This window comes from Myotis davidii, unplaced genomic scaffold, assembly GCF_000327345.1.
Source record: "Myotis davidii unplaced genomic scaffold, ASM32734v1 scaffold268, whole genome shotgun sequence".
Taxonomy (NCBI): Eukaryota; Metazoa; Chordata; class Mammalia; order Chiroptera; family Vespertilionidae; genus Myotis; species Myotis davidii.
This window is the reverse complement of record NW_006383015.1, coordinates 2,707,121-2,723,334: the sequence shown is the minus strand read 5'-3', so window position 1 is coordinate 2,723,334 and position 16,214 is coordinate 2,707,121. Positions and strand designations below refer to the sequence as shown.

The 16,214-nt window shown below is 37.8% G+C and overlaps 1 protein-coding gene across 1 annotated transcript in view; it reads right to left on the bottom strand.

Annotated features, from left to right (window-relative positions):
* BARD1 (BRCA1 associated RING domain 1) overlaps positions 1-15,954 on the bottom strand; it is a 53,917-nt gene extending 37,963 nt beyond the window's left edge. Inside the window, exons 1-4 of the mRNA XM_015558105.1 lie at positions 15,867-15,954; positions 14,992-15,076; positions 11,908-12,056; positions 4,169-5,079 (exon numbers count right to left, since the gene is read on the bottom strand). Of these exons, the coding sequence (XP_015413591.1) occupies positions 4,169-5,079; positions 11,908-12,056; positions 14,992-15,076; positions 15,867-15,954 (1,233 nt within the window). The remainder of the gene's footprint in view (positions 1-4,168; positions 5,080-11,907; positions 12,057-14,991; positions 15,077-15,866) is intronic.
* Positions 15,955-16,214: the final 260 nt, after the last annotated feature.

Here is a 16,214-nt window from a genome sequence, read left to right as displayed (position 1 = left end):
GCTTTTCCCAGCACCTCCAGCAAAGCTGACAAATCAAAATCTTCTCTATGTCTAGAAAAATGTCAAATACTCAGTGTTTTTTTCATTAACTTAGAAGAATAAAACAACATAACTGTTTATCTTATAATACCAGTAATAGGAAGACAGACATATAAGCTAAGGGTATGGCCAAAACTGCTATTTTAGAGAATTTAGGAAAAGTCTTTCTGAAGAGGTGGCATTTGAGCAGAAGCCTGAAGAAGGGATCGCACAGAGCTATTAGGCATGGAAGACTTTGGATTTTGTTTTAAGTGGGCCAGGGAATTATTGGTAGGGGAGTAGAGAAATGACAAGTTCTGACTTAGGTCAGATTACTGTGGCTGTCATATAGAGAACTGAATGCAGAGAAGCAGAGCAAAAAATGAGATGCTAAAGGGATCGCACAGAGCTATTAGGCATGGAAGACTTTGGATTTTGTTTTAAGTGGGCCAGGGAATTATTGGTAGGGGAGTAGAGAAATGACAAGTTCTGACTTAGGTCAGATTACTGTGGCTGTCATATAGAGAACTGAATGCGGAGAAGCAGAGCAAAAAATGAGACGCTACTTCATGGTGTGGTTGGAATACTGACCCCCCAAAAAACCGCCTGTGTCCTAATCTCCAGAACTTGTATGTTACCTTACATGACAAAAGGGACTTTGTAATGTGATTAGGGTACAGATCTAGATGTGAGAGATTACCCTGCACTCTCAGGGTGGCCCTGGGGTGTAGCCATGTGAGCCTCTACAAAGGTGGTTCTCAACCTTCCTAATGCCGCGACCCTTTAATACAGTTCCTCATGTTGTGCTGACCCCCAACTTCATGGTTACAAATTGAACATAATTAAAGCATAGTGATTAATCACAAAAACAATATGTAATTATATATGTGTTTTCCGATGGTCTTAGGCGACCCCTGTGAAAGGGTCGTTCGACCCCCAAAGGGGTTGCGACCCACAGGTTGTGAACCGCTGCTCTACAGGAAGGGAGCTTTCCTGGCCAGGTCAGAAAGATGATGCAAGGACTCCACCCTCTGTTGCACAGCCAGCAAGAAAACGGGATCTCAGTCTGACAACCACAAGACACATGCAGTTCCTTGAAACAACCCAAGTAATCAAGGAGATGGGTTCTCTCTTGGAACCTCCAGAAAGTAACCTAGCTGACATGCTGATTTTAGTCTGGTGACAGCCACACCAGACTTTTGACCTAAGAAAATAAATCTGCCTTGTTTTTGGTCACTAAAATTGTAGGAATTTACAGTGACAGCAACAGGGCACTAACACAAGTGGTCAGGGCAACAAGAAAAGACAAGTAGCTCCCACTAGGGTGGTAGCTATGAAAAGGTTATGGTCAACAGAGATGCCCAAAGGAAGGTCTGGAGCAGGATATTAAAGAATTTTGTTAATGTTACCAAATTCAGAGATCATTCTGTAAAGCCATCACTGCAGCAAGGGAAGCTAGCCAGCCGAGAACATTCAAACCACCAGGGGTCCTCTGCCCTCAGTGCATACACCAAGAAGAAGGCATCACACGACCACAACTCCTCTAACCTGAGGGGCAATGGAAACATGGGAAATGCAAGTCTACCAAGACACTTTATGGAAAAATAACATGTACGATGACGACAACTAAAATCCATCTCTTGACAACATAAAACCTGGTACTTCCCCTTATTTGCTCTGGCTGTCTGAAAGGTCATCAAATCCATATTCATTATTCAGCCTTTTCCTCTTTTCTGTGCCTTGTTCATTTTATAGTAGTTTAAACTTTGGAGCCCCCTCTAATCCTTTTCTCAAGTAGGTGGATACAAAACACAAATTAAGGCAGCAGAATAGCAATATATGGTTTTCTAGCACACACAGATTATTTTGTTTTCAGCTGCAAATGAAAAAAATTAGGGTAAAAAACTAAAACGAATATTATTTATAATACACAGATGCACACGTACAAACAAATCCACTAAGTTTCTTTCAAGTATTTGTTCTATTACCATCAAGCTGGGTAGGGATTAATTTTAATAACATTTTTAAAGAGACACTATTGTTAAATAGTGATTTAAAAAACAATAAAAATCCATTAGCTTTTCACAAGTGTACTGCATCAGAACCTGCCAACTAATGACAATAACAATATTTGATAAGTTCAAAAGAATCAAAATGAGTAACTCTAACGCTGGCAAGACTCTCAGTAAACTGACAATCTCACAGAACTAGTGTGAAACAATCTTCAATGGAGAAAATTCACAAGGCAGCTCATGCCACCATGTTTTCCTGTCTGATGATTCTACTGTGGCTTTTTCCCATGGCCTAGGCTAGGCCAAGGGTTGGCAAACTATGGCCTGGGCCCAGATATTATCTGCTTGTGGATGTGAAGTTTTATTGGCTTACATATTGTCTATGGCTGCTTTTGCACTACCAAGACAGAGTTGAATAGTTGTTACAGAAACTATTTGACCTGCAAAGCTAAAATTATTTACTCTAACTGCCCTTTAAAAAAGCATTTACCAAACCACGGCCTCCTAGAGATCCTCATTAATAAAGATAAATAATTCTTCTTGTTAAAAAGAAAAATTATCACCCTAGCTGGTTTGGCTCAGTGGATAGAGTGTTGGCCTAAGGACTGAAAGATCCCAGATTCAATTCCGGCCAAGGGCACATGTCCGGGTTGCGGGCCCGATCCCCATTGTGGGGCATGCAAGAGGCAGCCGATCAATGATTCTCTCTCATCATTGATGTTTCTATCTCTCTCTACCTCTTCGTTCCTCTCTGAAATCAATAAAAATATATTTTAAAAAATAAAAAAAGAAATTATCTACCAATATAGGTGGATGCTTACCTGGTGGACTGAAAATAATTCCCAGAAAGCAAAATGTAGAATTAAAGTAGCCACATTTTTATGTACTATTCAGAAAAGTGAACAAAAATAATTATTATGTTAGCTATTTATGTCTATGAAGCATTAATAATATTATGTTAAGATGTATAATAGCTTATGTGTATATGTATTATGTGTATATGTATATACATTATATATAACAAGGAAGACAAAAAAATAGTATGGTTTTTAAAATTATGCTTTGCAAAAATCAAACTAAAATCAAACTAGAGCTAATTCTAAAAATTCAAGTTGTTCAAAGGATATGTAATCCTGAGTATGTAGTCATATTGCAGGTTCTCCCTCCCAAACTGCATTAGATATAGGAAGATAAAGCAAGGAAAAAATAAAACACTAACAATTGGAAAAGACTCATTTCTGTGCTTTTCCCTTTCTCCACACAAAAAATACAGGGGTCCCTGACTCAATGTCTACCCCATGTTGTGCCCAGATGTTTTATGTCACCAACCTCATGAAGGGGTTCCTTCCAAACCTCCCAAAGTTCTCTATCCATACAAAGGACCCAAGGATTTCCCAGAGAATTTACTGGAATACCCTAAAACCTATCTTAATTTAGTATTAATCTCTCCCATGTCATATTTTCCATTTCAAAGATTAACCACCTCATGCTCTATAAACCAACCAGGTTCCAAAGCAAACACTGTCACACCCCAGGTGTTGAGGCAATAAATGAAGAGAATTAACTTCAATGAACAGACTAGCGAAAGGAATGGCTGGCAGTAGGGCACAGAACAACTCCTTTGTGGTGAACCACGGGAGCCACTCTCACAGTCAAATTTCCTGATCATCGGAGAAACGCACAGATCACATCTTTCAACCTTCCAAATTCTAGCTGTGCCCTCTAGGAGCTTGCCACCTCTCACAGTGCCCCTAGCTCTATTGCTTAGAAGGACATGTTGCCAGCAGTAACTTGGCAATTATCTTTATTCATAAAGCATGAGAAGGATGGGTAAACAAAATGGTGAAAATGGAACAAACTATTATGGAATAGAAAGGAAACAAAAACACCTGCCCAAAGAGAAGCTAAAATATTGAAACATCGATTTTCTCCTAAAGATCATGTTCCTCAGGCCTGGGGACCTAACTGAGATGGGCTTTAGTCCCTGTGAATTCTATTTCTCTGGTTCAACCTTTAAGTATCACATCTGTGGGAGTTAAATCATTCTCGTCATCTTTCCTCATTTTTCACAAACTCCAAAGAAACTGTTCTATAGTTGGTCTCATTCTGAAATTGTTATTTCAAAGTAAGTTTCGTACCTTAATTGAAGCAATATGGAGCAAAGTCTCGCCCTTATGATTTCTTTTCACAGCTGTAAGGTTACCGGGTGTCAGTTTCATTGCTGAGGGGCTGGACAGCATCCGGCCGTAATTTGTACTATTCAGTGTAGAGGGTGGTGTGCTATTCAGTGTAGAGGGTGAGGAGCTCATGGATTCATCTAATATAGTTCTGGTTTTCCTCCTCACTCTGTCTCCAACTTTAAGTTTGGTTGAAGGCTGCAAAGAAGAGCCAGGCAATGGGATGTTTTCTGAGAGCCCTGCTTGCTTAACAACATTTTCACTGGTGCTGGGAATGCTGTTTCTACATCTCTTAGAAATGGGACTGGAAAGTCTCCTGTGACGCCCACGTTTTCCATTCTTAGACGAAAGATCATTTTCACTTTCAGCAGACTCTATTTGCTCAGCCAATGGTAAAGAGACTTCGGTTAAGTTTCCAAAACATTCATCTTCTGCCACAGAGCCGCTTGCTAATAAGTCTATTTCACCATTTCTCGGAGGACTGGCATTAACAGATGGTTGGACAGAGACAGATACCAGCTTTTCCTTCAATTTCTCTTTGGAGTCAAGTTGACCATCTTTTTTGCCTGCCTCTAAATTCCACATTTGGTTGATTTTAGTTAAAGTTTTCTTCTTCAGTTTTTTTCCAGATCTTGTAGAAGCCTTTTTAGCCCTCGCAGAAGAGTCTACTGGAGGACTCGCAGAAGCATATTCATACATCGAGGCCTGCTGCGCATTTTCATCATTTATCACTTGAGGCTGAGTTTGTACTGAAACTTTACTTACAACGTATCTGACCTTCTTACTTCGAGGACTAAACCACATTTTTATTGAATTCTTCTTACTTTCTGCATGATTAAATAAATTTTTCCTGGATGTTTCTTCTTTTAAATCTGATAGAAAAAAGGAAGAGAAATCTGTCAGATGAACTTAATCTCTCCCAGCTTGAGCTCCCACAGAATTTTGTTTATGGTTTTCCTAAAGTGTATCACCTTTAATTTATGTACCTCTTTCTTCTGTCTTCGACTATGAACTCCATAAGCAGAGATATTTGGACATTCAAACAAATGTTTACAGAATCCTACGTTAGTCCTGACAGTGTTCTAGGGACTGGAGAAGAAAACAGGGAATTTATATTCCACAGGGGATGACCAGAAAATATGAATAAATAAGTAGTGCATACAGTATGCTGGTGGTTATAACAGCCATGGAGAAAAGATATATTAAATAAATAAATAATCTAAGGAAAAATTTTCATGAACCAAGGTCTAAAATTAAATTACTTTAAGAGGAAAGCCAATGATATCCTACTACTAAGGACTGGTAACATCCACTGTATAGGAAATAAACATGTCATTTTACTAAGGTGTTACATAAAATTGTCAAGTCTGCTTATTCTTGATTTCTTTACAACATTCTTAATTCTTAAAATATTAGCGAGAAAAAGGAAATTATAAAATATTTTTAATTCCTTTTAGACATTTTTTCTTCACACAGAACAATTACTATTTTATCAGTTCAAAATTAATAATACATTATAAAATTAGTAAATTAAAATCTAAAGTTCAAAATTAATTCTTTTACCTCATGTTTCTTGAGTATAAAACTACTATCTTTACAAATAGATCTGCCAAAAACAGGTTTATAAAAAAGAAAGAAAAAAGGTGGATTATGAAAAACAAGTACTTAGTGCATATCTCAGTAGAAATTACAAAGATATGATCCCTGTCTAGCAAAGGAATTCTATCAAACTCTACTCCACTCCAAAGAAGCCATGCCTTCCTCCTGGTGGAAAAATGGCGGAACTGGAAAGACTAATTGATAAACCCAGCTGAAGCAAGAGCGTGTATGTGATAAGGGCAGACCCTCCTACATCCTTCTAATGTCCTAGCTGAATGGCACCTGGTCCACCAAGTGTTATTAGGACAGGATCTTGGAAATCAAAATAGAAGAATGAAGCATCCATTCATGCTAAGTCCAGCAGGTCATAATAAATGTGAGAAGTCCTCAAAAGACTGAACCAACTCTTTGAGCAGGGCTAAAATCTGCATGTTATTACCTGCTGCTGGAACAGCCAAAGGCAATTCCCCCAACCTGACAATCCTTTACTGTTTACCAAACCTTACCTTTGATATGTATATCTGCTTTGCTATAGGGCAAAATGTGGGAATAAGAAGCCCTGGGTCCGGAAGCTTAGTCACTAGAGCTAAGCCTCCCCTGGCTCCCCCATACCTCCCAAATTTATATTTCATGTCTAGTTTATTTAATTTACATTGCAGCCCCTTCTCCAGATTCCTGAACCTTTGCAGATGCGGATAAAACCCCAGCACATTCACACAGAGACTTAATTTCTGAATTCAACAAGGTCTTTCCTCTGCAGTGATAAGTAGATTTCAAACTAAGTCACTTCTGATACAATCTCAAGTCTAGAGGAAAGGTCAAAAGGAAATGTTACCAGGATTACTTGTTAAGAAAGACTCAGGATTACAAAGACTAAATAAAGGTTAATCCACTGGTAGTCTGTAATAACTTGTATTTAATTTTTTTAAATTTATTTTAAACTTACATAATGACATTTTCAATTAAAAAGTCAAATCCTAAAGCCTCAATGCTTATAAAACTTAGTGTAGAATTAGACATTTAATAAAAAAATTAAGGCTTGTAAGTAGTAGCAACATACCCGATTGACTAAAAAATCTAAATCTGAAAAGACAACAAATTTTACTCAGGTATACATAAAAAAATTAAGGCTTGTAAGTAGTAGCAACATACTCAATTGACTAAAAAATCTAAATCTGAAAAAACAATAAATTTCACTCAGGTATACATATTTCTTATCTTATCCTATATAATAAAAGGCTAATATGCAAATCGTCCCCTTGGGAGTTCGACCAGGAGACCAGGAGTTTGATTGCTCGCTATGATGTGCACTGGCCACCAGGGGTGGCATGGAACTAATGTGGGCAACCGACCAGCGGTGGTGGCAGTGCATGGGTGGTGAGGGAAGAAGGCAGGGAGGCGGGGAACCTGATTGGCCTGGATCGCTGGCCAGGCCTAGGGACCCTACCCATGCACGAATTTCGTGCACCAGGCTTCTAATAAAGCAATAAGTGAAAACACCATATATTCATGTAATTTATAGGCACACGAATTCAGTAGTCATCCAGTAGTACTACATTTACTCAGAATTATTTTAATTGTATATCTTGTCCTACCTAAGCAAGGACCACAACAAGTATGTTGTAAATTCTGGGCTTTACACAGCATATCACAGTTAAAACGATAAAAGGCAAAACCCCCACCACTACTAGAACATCAACCACACTATTGACAGCTACAACAGTTCATGTGGGTTAATGCTTCTAAGCATGAAAAAGCATTATATTCATGTCACGAAGAAAAGCACATAGTCCTTCCTCTTCATAGTAAACCTCATAATGATGACATTTACAATTCTATTCTCTGAATTGAAACATTTCTGAGTACTCCTAACTTTCCAGGAACAGAGATGCATTTGTGGCCAAGGAGCTGCTCAGCCAAGTTTATTCTTAGAATTTAATAATAAACTATAGAAAAGGTAAGAAATTAGCAAATGTGATTCAGCTATCATTAATCTACATCAAAGGATTATAATAATGAATACTGTGTGCCTTTCAAATGATCCTATTATAGGTTTCACAACAGATGCTGAGAAATCTCGTTGACAAACTAGCCCCTTATTAAAAATCAAAGGAAAGTACTTTGCTACCATCTGTGTAACATTAACGCCTTCACTGAAGAATGATTATTTTGTAAGTTAAGAAGTATTCAGTTCTACCTACAAAATAAAAACACAGCTATTCAAATGCTCATCTTCATCTATTATAAAAAAGTCACAGCTTATATGAAACACTATGTAATTCGCCACAGAGAGACCAGCCTCTCTCCTGAAACCAGAAAGTAAAGTTGTGATCCTATGAAAGCATAATCACAATTTTTTTTAATGTCTCCAACACCAACATATATTTCACAGAGCCTGACCAGCACCTGCAAGGTCTGATTTAATATGATGGGGCCAAGAAAAAATAAAAACTTTTAAATTTAACTCCATTAGTAGAAAGCAGATTATGTTATAAAGAATAAGATAAAATTATCCATAAATGCTTGTCAGAAAAATTTATGACAGTCTTTTTGCTTTGAAATACACTGAACCGAGAAAAATTTATTCAACTATTTAGAAGCTGATTTTAGAGAGTATTACTGTAAATCAGGCTGCTTTATCTCCAGTGTATACCGTATACTATGTCCCTGACTTGACAGGTTCTTCCTAATTATCCACCTTAATTACAGTGATTATATATTTTATAGTAAGTGCAAATAACAAGGTTCATTTGGAAGATAAATTGTGAACTACAGGTTAAAAAAAATAGAGAAAATGTGGAAGGTGTCCAACCATTCCACCTAATTCACCCTCAACACTAGACCAGTTATCCATATGATTTTGGAGCTAGACCTTAGGAATCATTTAATCTAATACCCTTCTTTTATGAGGAGATCATTTCCAATATCCTCATTAATTGATCCAACTATTATTTCTTTCTACCTACTCACCTCACTCACCTTACACCACTACTAACATAAAGGTACTACATAAAATATATTGAACAGATAAACTATAAATAAACACTCACAACTGCCCTGTCAAGGCTAGTTTGTTTTAAGGGACATGGAGAGGAAAGGTTGGTGACAATTTAACTTACAGTAAGTAGAAAAAGCTTCCTCATGGAAATAAGAATTGGATTAGAAATTTATATTTCAGATAGCATTTATATTTCAGATAGAATTTATATTTATCATCTTCTATAAAACTAGCAAAGAAGAATGTTAGCACTACAAATTAAATTGTTGAAGGCACAACCTAAGAATTTGTTTTAAACTTGTTTTGTCTTGATTAAGTTTAGTCTCTTGGGATATGAGTAAAGTCTTAACACTGCCAATTTTTCTCCAACCCAATCAACAAACATAATGGACACCTATACTTCTAACAAAAGCAATGTGCTAAAGAACAAAACAAATAGCAAGAAACTTACAATCTGACTGCCTGGCTTAACCTAGGTCCTCAATTTCCCAATCTGCAGAATAAAGGGATTAAAGATAACCTTCTAGCTCCTAAAATTCTGCTTATATATTACGCAAACTGTGAAATTCCAATTCATCGTAAAGTAAGTAATGTTAAAGCCAGCACTACTAAAGTCTGGTAAGAACTGAAGTAATTATTCATTATATTAAAAGGAAAACAAACACAAAATGGCCTTCAGAAAACTAATCACCCTAATTTTTTCCCCAAGTTCCACCTGTACTCTCAGATGAGAAAGACGGCATTCTGAATGGCCTCAGATCCCACACAAAAACTTGTTCTAAACTCAATAATTTTCCTAAATATCTTTTCAAATGATGAAAAATTAAGCCATTTCACAATCATGGTCCACAAAAGATGAAAACCATACTGATGATTCAAACATCACTAACCAAGGTAAAATTTCTGAAGAAGTCCTCTATCTTACTTTTCTTTGCACCCATGGTACCCCAGGGTTACTCTGTCACCATTAAAAATGTCACACTGCTGTTATGGGTTAAATTGTGTCCCTCCTAAAATTCATATAAAGAAATCCAACCCACAGCAACTCCGGATGTGATCTTATTTGGAAGCAGGGTCATTACAGATGTAATTAGCGGTAATGCGCAGGGTGGGACTCGAATGCAGTATGACTGGTGTCCTTTTTAAAAGGGAAAATCTGACCCAAACTTGCGAGAACAACATGTGAATATGAAGACCACCATCTGCAAACCAAGGAGAAAGGCCTGGAACACATCCTACCCTCACAGACCCTGAAGGAACCAATCTTACCTACATCTTGATTTTGGACTAGCCTGCAGACCTGGGAGATAAGGACGTCCTGTCGTTGCAACGCCCCCATGTGTGGTCTGCTCCTTCCTATGGCAGCCCCAGCAAGCTAGTATCACTACAGTAGCACTAATAATCACTGCACAGCAACCGGGGAAGAATCAAATCAAATCATCGTGACAGACACAAATCTCAGAGCAGCACCCCAAACTTCCATGCTTGGCCAATATTCCTAACAGACCACACATTTTTAAGAATCCCATGCAAAACACTTTCACAGAGACATGAACATTTTTCACATTGTATAATTAACTCAAGAGGCTCACTAACCCTTCCCCCTACCCCCATCACTGCCAAAGATGCGCAGACTCTTGATTAAGGACTCCTGCTTTAATCAATGTTGGGGAGGGGGATACCAGATCAAACACTAATCTCGCTAATCAGAAAATAAACACTATTAGCACTGTCTCTGAATAAAAAGGAAAAGACTACAGATGAACTTAATAATAAAACTTTTCCTCATTGTGCTCTTAAGGGATTTATAACACAGCATTTTTTCAAAAAGGTAAGTACTTTTAAAAATGTGTATGTGTATAATTATATCTGAAAGTCAGTAAAATTTTATACCTATAGCACATTTTATCATAAAAGACGAGAACGGATTTATAATAATCAGATAACTAGAAGAAAACTTTTTGTAGGTAACTATGATTTTTTTAAAATATATTTTTATTGATTTTTTTACAGAGAGGAGGGGAGAGGGATAGAGTTAGAAACATCAATGAGAGAGAAACGTCGATCAGCTGCCTCCTGCACACTCCCTACTGGGGATGTGCCCCACAACCAAGGTACATGCCCTTGACCAGAATCGAACCTGGGACCCTTGGGTCCACAGGCTGATGCTCTATCCACTGAGCCAAACCGATTAGGGTGGTAACTATGATTTTAATTCTTAAAAATATGGACCTAGTCAATAAGACTCAGTATTTGCCTCATTTATTTATTTTGCCAAATCACTTCACCATTAATAGTTGACAGTGACACATCACATCGGAAAATGAAGATAAAAAGATTTTAAAACAGAAATCCAGTCCTTTCATATGCACATTATCAATCATGGCATTCTGCCAGTCAAGAATAGGTTCTCCTATAAAGGAACACAAGCTAAAAGGAAGTGATCGGGTCAATAAAAGGACAATTCCCATATCTAACTATGAAGATTCAAAACACTACTCTCTTTCCACAGCTAATTAGGTCTCAGCAGAAAGCACAATGGGAAGATACATAGTTAATACACAGAGTCTAAGAACAATTTAAAAAACATTAACCCCCATTTACATAGAAAAAAAGTGAATATTAGATTTTTGCTCTTTAAAAATGTGCTCATTTAATTAATTCAGTCTAGAAAAATGATCCATGGAAGGAGGTTGTAGTCTATTTTGTAAAAAAGTATATTTAAGTGCATTTAAGGATATAATCACTATTCTACACATATGACACAGACATGATCATAACTGAAAAAGCAGGCAGTGGAAGTAGTAAAAGAAAGTCTGGACTGACAATCAGAAGAAATGGACTGTTCCTCTTGCTTATGGCACTAACTACGTGTGTGACTTAACACAAGACCATTTAACCTCTGAGGCCCTTGGTTTCACATCTATAAAAAAGGAGTGAGACTTAATTACCTCTAAGGTATCTGTCACTCAAAATAATTCCAAACACTATAAATCTTAAATCTGAAACACACCATTCAGAGTTCCTGATAGCCCTTTTACACACTTCATGTGATCAATAGTTCATCGGTTACCTAAATAAGGGAGTCAGTGCCAGCGCTCACCTGAAAGCTCGTTCTCATGCAGCAAATTCCGAAGCTTACTGCAAAGCTGGATCATGCTGTCCAACTGCCTGTTTATCTTCACGTCTTGTATCCAGGCTGGGGTATTACACACTGGACATTCGGCTCCAAGGCAGTCACTTACACAGTTACTGAACAAGAATTTTAAAAATATATGTAATTATCAACACACTCAGCAGAATCTGAATTCCAATAAATAATGGCTGTTTACATTTTTTAATTTGACAATCTAAGGCAGCAGTTCTCAACCTGTGGGTCGCGACCCCTTTGGCAGTCAAACGACCCTTTCACAGGGGTCGCCTAAGACCATCCTGCATATCAGATATTTACATTATGATTCATAACAGTAGCAACATTACAGTTATGAAGTAGCAACGAAAATAATTTTATGGTTGGGTCACAACATGAGGAACTGTATTTAAAGGGCCAGAAGGTTGAGAACCACTGATTTAAGGGAAAAGTGATCAGTGCCCCTAACTAAAAGTCAGGTATCGCATGTTTTAAAATTCCTGCAGTACACTGGTTGAAAATTGCTGGGATATATCAAAACCAACTTTTATTTATTTTTTATTTTTACTTTTTTTAAATTTATCTTTATTGTTGTAAGTATTACAGATGCCCCCTTTGTTTTGTTTTTTGTTTTCCCACTGACCCCTCCACTCGGCACCCATTTGAAAATTAATTACACGTAGTGGAGGTAAAACCAAGGAGAAAGGCCTTCACCACTCTATTGTCTATGTATCAAAACCATCTTTGTGGCATTGCTCAGCACTTATAAAACTCCAGATCTGCAAAGAATAGAAACAGCTATCCTAATTCTGGGCACCATAGACTCCAAATGAACCAAAACTGTTCTGAATTGTTTCTTTCCTATGTTTATGTCATTTAAAGGTGACATTTTCTTTTAAGATGTTCTCATGCCTCTCTTAATCTTTCATTGGCTATTTTAAGTCACAGACCCCTTTAGAATCCATTAAATGTACATATGGCTCTCTCCTTCTTTCTTACACATATACATACACACATGCACATACGCACTTTACATATATTTTCATGGAGTCTGTTACATTTCAGCAGTTTGTCACTAATCTATTATGCACAGTGAGACAAATCAAATCTGTTTGCTAAAGCAGAAACAGGGAGTGGGCATCATTTCATAAGAGGATCATGGGAGGCCTTTTTGGAGGAGGTGACATTTGAGCTGAATGTAACTGATGGAAATTACCTCACACATATTTGGCAAAAATATGTTCCAGGTGAAAGAAAAAGCATGTGCGAAAGTCCTGGGCCAGGAGTGAGACTGATGCTTCATGAACTGAGAGGAGGTGGCTGGAACTCAGTGAGCCAAAGGAAAGTGTGGTCCAAGAGGGGAGCAGAAACTAGGTCCCATCCACGGTCTGCAGACCTTAGTGCAGTTTGGGTGTCATTCTAATTGTAACCAGAAGCCACTGAAAGATTTAAGGCAGATAGTGGTATGGATGTGATTTACACTTAAAGAGCACTGACAAGCATGAGGAAAGTCAGGGAGAGGATCACTTATGAACTTTGTGGAATGCTAATACGATGATGGCATGCACTAAAGTGTAAACAGTAGTAAATACGGAAAAAAGTGAAAAAATTCAAGATTGAGGGCACATTTTGAGATGAAACTGACAGAACTTAATGATGTGGCATAAGGAAGAAAAACAGCAATCAGGTATGACTTATGGTTTCTGCCTTGAGCAACTGTGCAGTCAGTAGTATCACTTATTTCTATGAAGATCACCAAGGCAGGAACAGGTTGAAGGGGATGATGGTCCACAGATCTGCTCTGAAAATATCAAATCTGAAATCCCTTTCATCCTCCAAATGGAGATATCAGGTAGGTTATAGGTACTACTTCCTTCCCCATCACCTGCCACCAATGCCCACATAACAGATCCATGTTTCTAGCAACAAAATCGGATCCCCAGGCATAGCTGCTTCCCACACATCCCCAGCCACTGAAATCACAAAGCAAATTATTTTCCTATGTGCTTAAACTTCACACTGCAGTTTTCTCAGACCAGACAGTTCCATAGTCATAACTCGAAATAATTAAAAGATTGATTCAAAGGAGGCTATATAAACCCTGCTCAAAGACATTCAGTCCTTAAATTGATTTCTTCTGAATAAGAAACAGGATGAGATGAAAATCTGGTATTGTATAAGCCAGGGCTGTCATATTATAACATGGATATAATTTCACCATAACTATTACAGCTTGAATTGTGTCCCCCAAAAAGTTTTACCTCCAGTACGCGTGAATGTGATCTTATTTGAAAATAGGGTTTTTGCAGATAATCATGTTAAGATGAGATCACTAGGGTGAGCCCTAATACAATGACAGGTGACTTATAAAAGGAGTGATTTGGACATAAGAGACAAACATGCCCACCATGTAAACATGAAAGCTAAGACCAGAGTGATGTATCCACAAGCCAAGGAATGCCAAGGACTGCCAGAAGCTGAAGTTTCTCCACCAGAATGCAGGAAAGAAGGGTGGGACAGAGTCTCCCGCACAGCCCTCTGAAGAACCAACCCTGCTGACACCTTGCTCTTGGACTTCTGGCCTCCAGAAGGGAGAGACAATACATTTCTGTTGTTCTAAGCCATCCAGTTTTGGTGCTTTGTTATGGCAGCCCTAGGAAACTAACACAATTACTATAAGAACTAGACTTTTATAGTTTAGAAAGTCTAGATTCAAAACTAACTGGAAGAAAAAGAAAAGACATATTTGAATTATATAATAGATATTAATTTCCCCCCAAATACAGCAAAGCTGCCTATTAAACTTTGTAACTTTGATCAAGTCATCCTCTTAAAGCTTTGATTTCTTTCTTATAAATTAAGATATTTATAAGGGTCAAAATGAGATAATATAGAAGTAAGTTACCTTGCAGTATAAGACAGCTACACAAATGTAAAAAAATTATCATCAATATGAATACATGACTATTACTAGTAAAAAGCATAGTTGCTACATAGGTATGTATTAATTATATATGGTATATACAATATATAATCTATCAAGCCATAACTACTTACCTACAGAATATGTGCTCACATCTTCCTAAACACACAGGCTCTTTCAGAATATTAGTGCTGTTTAAAGAAAGGAAAACAATCAAGACTTAGTCACTTATAGATAAACGTTTTATACCCAACATTCCATAAATCCAAGGCCCAACACTATTATATTTCTTTCTTTTCTCAAAGTAGATGTTAAGGATGTGATCATCCTGGTTAAATATTTTATCATAACACATTTGTGCACTTTGGGGGAAAGGGGTTCCCTCAGCCCGGCCTGCACCCTCTTGCAGTCTGGGACCCCTCGGGGGATGTCCGACTGCCAGCTTAGGCCCGCTCCCCAGCTCAATGCTCTTTAGCACAGCCTCGAGGGCAGCTCCTGCATTCAGCATCTGCCTCCTGGTGGCCAGTTCATGTCACAGCAACTGGTCACTCCCCTGTTTGGTCAATTTGCATATTAGGGTTTTATTATATAGGATACCTGCTGAATTCAAATAACAACTACCAAATTCGGTACAAATTGTAACATTTTTTATAACATATACTGGGTAGTCATAGAAAGGAGTAATTTTGTTTGGGCATCTCTAAACACTCTTAGATACTCAGGCATACAAATCTATAATGCCAGATAGGCCCCACAGTCCACTGCTTCCTCACCAGCTCTCAGGCTATAAGTAACCATCATAAAAAAGACAGAATGACATACAAATATATCTCTATAAATTTATGTGGTAGCTTCTTTATCTCTACGCTGCTATCAAAGTGATGTATTAGATGTTGTGAGTAAACAAACAATCCCTATGCTCCTCAATCCCATTAACCTTACTGCAGCCAAATGCTGTGAGCTTTTCACCACCCGAGACTCATTCCTACCTCTTCACCCATAAGCTTACCTTCCCCTTCCACACACAGATGAAAAGATCTCCCTAAGTCATTTTCTTTCTTAACATGTGCTACCATATTAGTCCCTAAATCCCGCATTTTCTCTGGCTCCTAAAGTATTCTATTCTCATCATCATCACCTTCTTCCATCGCATATAAACATGCACAGATAATCTCTCCTTCAACCTAAAAGAAAAAATGCTTTCTTTAGATCATGCCTCCTACTCTACTTTTTGAGCAGCTCTCCCCTTCCTAAGTTCTTTAACGTGTTCTATCCAGCTAAATCCATCTTCTTACCTTGCTAGCTCTAACTCCCCACTGCTGAAACTACTCTCCAAAGCATTGTTGGTCCTCATTCT